This window comes from Mus pahari, chromosome 4 (genome assembly GCF_900095145.1).
Source record: "Mus pahari chromosome 4, PAHARI_EIJ_v1.1, whole genome shotgun sequence".
NCBI classification, from domain to species: Eukaryota; Metazoa; Chordata; class Mammalia; order Rodentia; family Muridae; genus Mus; species Mus pahari.
In genome coordinates, this window is record NC_034593.1 from 85,068,698 (window position 1) to 85,078,696 (window position 9,999).

General features: G+C 41.2%; 1 protein-coding gene across 6 annotated transcripts in view; it reads left to right on the forward strand.

Annotated features, from left to right (window-relative positions):
* Positions 1 to 9,999, forward strand: part of Pogz (pogo transposable element derived with ZNF domain) — a 46,905-nt gene that overhangs the window by 13,682 nt on the left and 23,224 nt on the right. For 3 of the 6 annotated variants that reach the window (XM_021195335.2, XM_021195336.2, XM_029537293.1), the window contains exons 2-3: positions 5,400 to 5,524; positions 7,456 to 7,614. In XM_021195335.2, the coding sequence (XP_021050994.1) occupies positions 5,401 to 5,524; positions 7,456 to 7,614 (283 nt within the window). In that variant the 5' untranslated portion in view covers position 5,400. The remainder of the gene's footprint in view (positions 1 to 5,399; positions 5,525 to 7,455; positions 7,615 to 9,999) is intronic. The other 3 variants (XM_029537292.1, XM_021195337.2, XM_029537294.1) reach the window with 1 other exon arrangement.

Here is a 9,999-nt window from a genome sequence, read left to right on the forward strand (position 1 = left end):
TTTAAAAAAAAAAAAAAAAGAAAGCTGTGTCTAAGCCTGGCAGTGGAGGCGCACGCCTTTAATCTCAGCGCTTGGGAGGCAGAGGCAGGCAGATTTCTGAGTTCAAGGCCAGCCTGGTCTACAGAGTGAGTTCCAAGACAGCCAGGCCTACACAGAGAAACCCTGTCTCGAAAAACCAGAAAATTAAAAAAAAAGAAAGCAAGTTGTCTTGCTTGGTCTGTGTTTGGAGAGGTGATTTTTAGTTAGTCACCACTGAAACAGTGTCCTTTAAACATCTGCAGAGGCTTCTACCCAGATTGTACTTGTCAATTCCCTGGATTCTTGACTGGAAGAAGGTTGTAGAGTAAAGTTACATGACAAAGAACAGTGGCATACAGTTGTTTATTTGAATCCCCTCCCTCCCTTTAAATTGGACCCATGTCAGAGCATGCCTAAGGAAGTCAGAGGACAGCTTGTGGGAGTTTGTTCTCTTCTTCTACCATGTGGATGCTGAAGAGGGAAGTGAGGTTGTCAGGCTCGGTTGCAAGGTGTCTTTACTCACTGAGTGTTCACATAGTCCTGTAGTTTTGTTTTTCAGTTTCTGTAGCTCAGTTTCTGGCTACATTGTCTTAATATCTATATATGTTAAGCAGAATGAGAGAATGTAAGTAATACTTTAGGTACTTTGCTCTTGCTTTCCCTTTGTGGTTTTGGTTTGAAAAGACATACATAATTAAAATTGATGATTAGAGGCCCCATAGAGTCAAGGGAAGAGCTTTACCAGTTAAAATGGGTTTCCAAACTGAGCTCCTAGTTGTCCCTGACTCTTGAGACTTTGTGAGATGTTTTACAATTTCAAAGGCTACAGTGCCATCTATTGGGCATTGCTCAAAGTACACCTGTCAAGTTTATAGGTTTGATACACAGTGTAGTTTGTTTGTAGTTCTGGTTTTTACAGTTCCAGGACTCTGAGGATACCTATAACCTTTGCAGTGAGGGCTTTGTGTGAGCACTGAAGATAAACTGTATCCAGATGTTTGCATACTTTATTGGGCTCTTTCTACCCCCTTGTCTACCTCAATCCCTTCCACACCCCACCCCAACACTAGGTAGTTGAGAAAGAAGGTTAGAGGACAAATGGGGGCTGGGTATAGACCTCTTTAGACTACTTCCTGCTAATTGTGGCATCGATTTCCTTTGGGGGCAAGTCCAGACAGTCTTCATCATCAGAATATCCAATTACTTCTTCCCATCTCTGCTCATGACCACTTGACAAACTGCAGCAGCCCTCTGGGTTCTGGCATTTTTATACCCTCTCAAAAGTCCCCAGAATATCAAATATGAACTATCTTCAGTTACTAGAGTCATGCCTTTGCCAGAGCATGAAACAAAATCTGTTAGCTGCTGTGAACAGTCTGAAGCAGTTCCATACCTCATATGTGGGATTAAAACAAAAACATACTCATGTAACATAACATAAACTGGGTTTTTAAAGAAACCAAAATTCTCAACTATAGTTAATAGTTTCATTTCAAGACAAACTGACCCCTTCTCAGCTCATATTGGAGGGCACAGCAGCAGCTGCTCATGGTAGTACAGTTTACAGAATTCCTAGACAGGAAATACTAAAGTATGACAGATGGGTTCTTACCTTAATTGCAAAGTTTAAAGAAAAATCAGTATTACAGGACGTTTCCTTCCTGCTATTGTGATAAAATATCTGGACATAAAGCAATTTCCATAGGGGCTGGAGAGTGGTTCAGTAGTTAGAGCACTGCTGCTCTTGTAGTGGACTTGGATTTGGTCCCCAGCACTCAGGTGGTGGTTCACTCATCCATAACTCCAGTTCCAGGGAATCTGACTTTCTTCTGACCTCTGTGGGCACCAGGTATACATATGGTGTTAATGCAGATAAAAAATAATCTTCTAAAAATGTATTTAGGTGGAAAAGAGTTTTCAGCCTACAATTCCAGGTTATAGTGTATCATTGCAAGGAAGTCAGGGCAGGAACTTAAAACAGCTAGTTAAATCATTTCCACAGTCAAGAACAGAAAAGGACTGGAGAGATGGCTCAGCGGTTAAGAGTAGTGACTGCTCGGGAGGCAGAGGCAGGCAGATTTCTGAGTTCAAGGCCAGCCTGGTCTACAAAGTAAGTTCCAGGACAGCCAGGGTTACACAGAGAAACCCTGTCTAAAAAAAAAAAAAAAATAGTAGTGACTGCTCTTTCAAAAGTCCTGAGTTCAAAACCCAGCAACCACATGGTGACTCACAACCACATGACATCTGACATCCTCTTCTGGTGTATCTGAAGATAGCTACAATATAATAATAAGATATAATAAATCTTTAAAAAGAATAGAAAAGAGATATACATGCTCACCTGCTTGCTTATGTTCAGATCAGTTTTTTCTTTTCCTTTTTAAACATATATTTATTTTTATGTAAATTGATGTTTTGCCTGCATGTGTATCTATGCAAGGGTACCAGACTCACTGGAACTGGAGTTAATAGACAGTTGTAAGCTGCCATGTGGGTACTGGGAATTGAATCTGGTCCTGGAAGAGCCCTAACTCTTAACTGCTGTCAGTTGTTCTCAGCTTATACAGTTTAGCACTCTCTGTCTAGGAAATGGCGACGCCCATGGTGATCTGGGTCAGTTAATTTAATTAATTAAGACAGTCAGGGGCTGGATAGATGACTCAGTGGTTAAGAACCAGAGGCCTGGGGTTCAATTACCAGCGCCCACATGGAGGCTCATAACAATCTATAACTAATTCTAGGGGCATCTGACATCTTCTGGCCTCCAGGGGCTCAATGCAAACAAGTGATATACAGACGTACATGTAACCATTTAAATCATCTAATAGTTATACCTGTAAAGAGACAGGAGGCATAAACTGAGTTAAAAGCCTGCTGCTACCTCAGTGAGGTAACTTTGTTTTCTGAACTATACACAAAATATCTATTTACAAGCCTGATTCTACAACTAAACTACTAGCTCTTTAGAAGTCACTTTCTATCTGTGTCATTGTACCTAACTAGTCTAGTCTACCTTTCTCTTGAGCTCTTCACAACCCAAGAGGACTCCTTAGCTTTCTTTCCTAGAATATTGTTTTACCAGTGCCCTGGGGCTGCTTCTCTGTTGTTCCTGCAAATCTAAAGAGGAAATTCTTATCTCTTACCTGGAGCTCTTTCCCTAAAGGCTCTTCTAAGCCGAGAAAGAGGGGGAGGGAAGGAGGTGGCAGGCGGGCAAGAGAGCTCTATCAAAGGTCCAATTGCTTATAAAAGAAACTTCACCCTTGGCAAGCTGAAACATATCACTAGCTTGGTGTGGCAAGCCACAGTAGGGGACAAACCACTTCCTGTCTTGGTGGGGTAGCTCAAGGCCTTCTAGCTGACTTTGCTTCAAATCATAGAGCAAAGACCACAAGACTCTCTCCCAAGCAACTTGCCTTAAAATAGGCAGGGACTTTTCATTCTTTAGTGTTCTTGTCTATAGAGGTTTTTTAGATGAACACTCAAACTGCACCACTACAGGACACGTAACTAACTGCGTCTGACATGTAAATGCAGTATCTATTGAAGTTTTTATGTTTTGCTAACAATTAGGTTTTCTATGTACAACAGTCAAATATCTTGTAACACAGGCAGGTTAACATACTCATACACATAAAATGAAATAAAAAAAATAAAGTAAAAATGTTTTCCAGGACGTGTACATAGGCCAACCCAGTATAGCCAGTCCCTCACTGAGATTCTTCTCATGATTCTAGTGTGTAGTAATGACAAAACTGTGAAGTCAAGGTTTGGCATTAAGGGCAGGCTGGTGTACATAGTGAGTTCTAGGACATCCAGGGCTACATAGAGACATCCTGTCTCAGAAAAACCAAAACAGAATAACAACCAGTGAATCAGACATGAACTTGGGAGGCAGAAATAGTCATGTTTCTGTGAGTCCAAGGCCAGCATGGTCTACCAGTCGATTTCAAAGGCTACATAGTGAAATTCTATCTCAAAAACACCAACAAAAGACCCTAAACATCACAATCACTAAATAGTATCTTAACACAGTTTTAATTTGTATGTGTGCTGGAGACCATTGCATATGCTGGCAAGCACTGTACCCAACACATTATTAGAAGTATTATAAAATTAGCTTTTACAGTATTGGGCTTCATTGTGGAATTTTCCAAAAAAATTTGTGTAAATATGTGTGTGAGAGAGAGTGTATGTGAATGTGTGGGAGATTGTATGTGTGTGATTGTGTGTATGTGTGTGTGTGTAAGGCAAGAAGTTGATGTTAGGGATTTCCCTTGTTGCTTTCCATAGACAAGGTCCTCACTGACCCTGAGCTGCCGTTTCGGGCAGTCTAGGCTGGCTGCTCAGTGAGGTGTCGGGATCAGCCCGTTTCCGCCCTTCCCCAGTGCACCTCACCACCGCACCTAGTGTTTCGTCTGCTTGCTTTCTTGTTTGGGACTTTTGTATGTTGGTTCTAGGTTCTGAACTCAGGTCCTTCCCATCTTCTTAGCTCCTCCCTGCTTGTTCCCTTCAACCATTGCTGCCTTTAATTCCTCACTTGGGAGATTGAAGCCTGTAGCTTTCTGTGAGTTCAAGGCCAACTAGGTCTACATAGTAAGTCTCAAAAAAAAAAAAAAAAGTATTAGGCTGGCTTGATGGCTTAGATAAAAGTGCTGCTGCCAAGCCTGACAACTTGAGTTTGATTCCTGAGACCTATATGGTCAAAGAGGATCAATCCTGCAGATTGTCCTCTATCTAACCTATGGCACACACACCTGTATACATGTATACAATAAGGAAATAAAGTAATGCTAAAAGGTGTCAGTAGTTACTGGAAACTGTAACAGACACAACAGTTTCAGCCCTGTCCTTGCAATGCTATTGCATGTACTTCACCCTGACCCTCTTAGTATTATACCTTCAACTTATATAAGCCCAATTATTAAAGAATTTACCATGGAAAGGATTAATATTCAAGAATAAAAATAGTGCTGGGCAGTGGTGGCTCACGCCTGTAATCCTAGCACTTGGGATGCAGAGGCAGGCAGATTTCTGAGTTTGAGGCCAGCCTGGTCTACAGAGTGAGTTCCAGGACAGCCAGGAGTATACAGAGAAACCTTGTCTCGAATAACCAAAAAAAAAAAAAAAAAAAGAATAAAAATAGTTTCTCTGGTCCAGTGATATAGATGGATAGCTTGATTGCAGCTGGATATGGTGGCTCAGGCTATTCCAGCAGTTAGCCAGCAGGGGCAGAATGATTGCCATGACTCAGAAACCATAATAAGTGCCAGGCTAGCCTATTTTACAGAATGAGATCCCTTTTCTAACAAATATTTCATATTTAGTATAAAATTATTTTTCCAATTCTAGGTCAGTATCTTACTAATTTTATTTTTTTGTAGTATGGCGGACACCGACCTGTTTATGGAATGTGAGGAGGAGGAACTGGAGCCATGGCAGAAAATCAGTGATGTCATTGAGGACTCTGTAGTTGAAGATTACAATTCAGTGGATAAAACTACTTCCGGTAACTAAAGCTCCTTTGTTCTTAGGTTGTTTACATTAATTACATTGAATTATGAAGAATATGTGATATAAAGAATTTAGGAATCCAGAGAGAGGGATGGGAGTGTTGTTCAGTTATGTAGTGTCTGCCTAGGCTCTGTCTCCATCACTACATAAGCTAGGGATAGTGGGATATCCCTGGAATCTAAGCAGTGGAGGTGGAGGCAGGAGAATCACAAACACAAAGTCATTTTCAGTTACACAACAGGATTTGAAACTAGCTTGTGATGCATGAGACCTTGTCTTAAAAAAAGATAATTCTGACTCTTAGGAGGCTTTGAGACAGAGTGCCTTAAGCTGGAGGTACATAATGAGTTCCAGGCCAACTCGGAACTACAGAGTGAGACCCTGCGCTCGGGTGTGCACACTCTAGCACACGCTTTCATGCTTGCGCGCGCACGCTCTCTCTCTCGCTCTCTCTCTCTGTCTCTGTCTCTCTCTGAGAGACAGAGACAGAGAGACAGAGACTGGCTATCTGGGGCTGCCTTTTTATGGCATTGGTGTTCCTCTCTTTTCCATGCTGTAGCATGTGAGTATCTGCTGCTTAATAAAGTTTGTAAAATACTGTTTAATTGACTTAAAGCATCGAGAGATTGGATTAACTAATGTTTCTCAAATACATAAACAGGATTGTAAAGCAGTGTGTATCAGAGCTGGTCTGTGTCCCTAGTCAGTGTACTTTTTGTTTTTCTGAATTTGGCTTCCTTTATAAGCTAAGGAAATATTCTTTTGTGTCTGTCTTAGTGGCTGGNTTATAATTAAGATTTGTTGCCTTTTATTTTATCAGTGATATAGGGTAAAATTCTGTTGCCCTGAATTCACAAAGTAGAGGTTTTCTCCTAAGTCATACCAGTTTTTTGTTTTGTTTCTTTCCTTGAGACCTGAAGATAGCTTTGATTTAGGTTGAAACACAGTATAGGTTTTACAGATGGCTTATTATGAAGGATTAAATTCTAGTAGTGATGATGTTAAATCTGAGAGTCCTAAAGAGACACTAGTGCTGTAGAAAGCAAAACATTGAAGTCCTGCTTCAGAGGTTGTTGACCTAACTTTGTTGAGATTTAAAAAGAAAGCCAAGCAAACAAACACATGGGTGTTTTGCCTGCATGTATGTCTGCACCACATGCATACATGGTATACACAGTAACCAAAAGATGGCACTGGATCCCCTGGAATGAGGTTACAGACAGTTGTAGCTGTCATGTGTGTGCTGGGAATTGAACCTGAGTCCTCTGGAAGCCAGTACTCTCTGTTGATCCAACCACTTATCTCTTAGTCCTGCAGTGACTTAATTAACCAGGAAATGGAAGACAAAGATTGTATAATGGTTGGTTTTACTTGTCGAATTGACACAATCTAGAGTCACAAGAGACTAGATTAGGATGGCCTTGGACATGTCTGTGGAGGATTATCTTAGTTATATTTCATTGATGTCAGAAGTCTTACCTATTGTGGGTAACACCATTCCCTAGGAAGAAGATTCTGAACTGTTTAGTAGTGGAGTAAGCTGAGTACTGGCATGCATGCATTCACTTATGCTCTTTGTTCTTGACTCAGTATAATGTGATGAGCAGCTTCAAGCTCCTGCAGTCTTGAGTTTCCCCACAATGATGGACTGTAATCTGAAATTGTGATCTGTATGAGCCCATTCTCCCTTAAGTTGAGTTTGTCAGGGTAGATATCAGAGCAACAGAAGAAGATAGAAAGACCAAAGAGATTGTGTCTAAGTGGTAGTCTGAGGGACAATTAGGAGGACAAATCATGTCAACAGTTGGAATTTTGAATGAAGTTAGAAACTTTTTTGGCTGTCGAAACAGAGGAATGAGTGGAAGCAGAATCCTTCAGTGTCACCTGTCCCTGTCTCCAAGTGACTATGCCTTCCCTTCCCCACAGTTTCTGTGAGCCAGCAGCCAGTCTCAGCTCCAGTGCCCATTGCTGCCCATGCTTCTGTTGCTGGGCACCTCTCAACATCCACTACTGTTAGTAGCAGTGGGGCACAGAACAGCGACAGTACAAAGAAGACTCTTGTCACACTAATTGCCAACAACAATGGTAAGTGGGATTATTGGGAAAACATTCTGGGATAGAGGCATGAGAGAATACAAATGACCTGGAAGGAAGCCAGTTGTTCCTGGTAGTGCTATGGCTGTGCTAGCTGGAGGTGTCTTTAGGAGCTGTTTGCTGTGGAAGAAGCACTGCAGGTGATGCTGTTCTTCAGTCAGTGCTGGACTGAGTCAGGTCAGCAGATTCTTGTTGCTGATAATTTCTGGAAGATGAACTCGACATTGCTGACTGTCCTAGAGATCTGGGGCTATTGGTTGATTTTGTTTGCACACACGCAAGCACAGATGCACATGCACACACCGATACTCTTTAAATCAGAGGAGTCCTATTCATTTGGTTAAGAGTTTTTTCCAGGTAGCTTTGTGTTGTAAATTTGCTTTGAGAGATTGATTGGTTGTCAGCTCCTTGGTATTAAGGACAAAAGTTGTTTCTGCTAGAATGAAATGGTGAAAGAATAGCATTTTCAGGGCATTTTCTTGATCAGAGAAACTAAAGTGAGTTTGGTGTTTTAAAACAGGGTCTCATGTAGCCCAGGCTGGCCAGTTACTCAGTCTTTTTTTTTTTTTAATATTATGTGTATATGTTCTTTGCCTGTGTATATTTCTGTGTGCCACTTATATGTCTGATGCCTTCTGAGGGTGTTGGGGCCCCTGGAACTGGAATTATAGATGGTTGTGAGCTGTCATGTGGGTGCTAGGAATTGAACCTGAGTTCTTTGTAAGAACAAAATATGCTCTTTAAACTACTGAGCCATCTGTCCAACCCTAGCCTTTAACTCTTGATCTCTATCTGTGCCACCAATTCTCAACTTCTAATCCATGATCAATAACTCTCTACATACTGAAGATGATTCCTGATAGTTTGTATTTTAGGATTCATAGCAGTGTATACTTCCATAGACTCATTCGATGTATTGCTACAAGAACTTTATTTGTTGCTTTTTGAGATTGGGTCTCTCTGTGTAGCTCTGGATGGCCTGGAACTTGTCATGTAGACCAGGCTATTCTCAAACCTGCAGAGACCCACCTGCCTTTGCCTCCTGAATGTGAAAAAGGCATCTCCCACCATGTGGTTAGTTGTTTGTTTCTGTGTATGTGCATGTATGTTACTAGGAACTGAATGAGCATAGTTATCTTTGTCATGCCCTGTGTCATCCCCTCCTGCACATGCACACTGGGAATTGAATATAAGGCCTCACTCATAAGTAAACAAGGCCTTCTGAGGTAAATGAACACTTCTAGCACTGAGCTATATTCTCATCTCCAGCACTCTTTTTATGTGTTTATTTTGAGGTAGAATCTAGCTAAACCACCAAGGCTGGCCCTAAACTTAGTCCCTTCTGCTTCATCTGTCTAAAGAGGGATTTTATTTTTTTTAGAAATAAATTTTATTTTTGTAAGAATAATATGTGGGGCTGGAGATGTAGTTCAGTTAAAATGTGTGTATAGAATGTTCAGAGTCCTGGGTTAGGTCCCCAGCACCACATAAACTGGTGTGGTAGCACATTCCTATAATTGTAGCACTCCACAAGTTGGCAGGAACATCAGAAGTTAAAGGTCATTCTTGTTAATGTAGTGGATTTGAAGCCAGCCTGAGCTTCATGGGACCCCGTCATAGAAAAGGAAGAACTGGGACTAGAGAAATGGCTTGTTCATTAAAGTGCTTGCCACACACGCACAAGGACTTGAGTTCAATTCCCAGGATCCATGTAAAGTCCTGGATACCAAGGAGATGGAAAGAGGTGAGTCTTGAGGTTCACTGTCAGCCTAGCCTCCTCATCCAGCTCCAGGCTAGTGAAAGACCTTCTCTAAAACCAAAGCCAAATGAGGCCCTGCCCTCCACCAGCATGCAGGTGTACACACACAAAAATATGTGCATTGTGGAAAATGCTAGAAACAGGGCAAGGTGTGACAGTGCATGCCTGTGATCATAGTACTAGGGAGCTGGGGAGATAGTTCAGCGGTTAAGAGCACTGACTTCTCTTCCAGAGGTCATGAGTTCATAACCCAGCACCCACATGGTGGCTCATAGTCATCTGTAATGGGATCTGATGCCCTCTTCTGGAGTGTCTGAGGACAGCTACAGTGCATACTTAGATATAATAATAAAATAAATCTTTTTTTTTTTTTTTTTTTAAAGAACTTTAGAGTGGGAGAGAGAAAAAAATAGAGAAAATCTAGGTAACAAAGTCAAAGGGATGGGGAATTAACTGTCCTATCACATGGAAATGACTATAATTCTTCATTTATGCAAATAGTTTTTCTGCACTTTTGTGTGGTGATGTCTTTTTACAAAAATAGAATCATGCAGACCACATTTCCCCTACTTTTCTTTATCTTGTAATATGTAGTGAATATGTTATCTTTTTTTTTT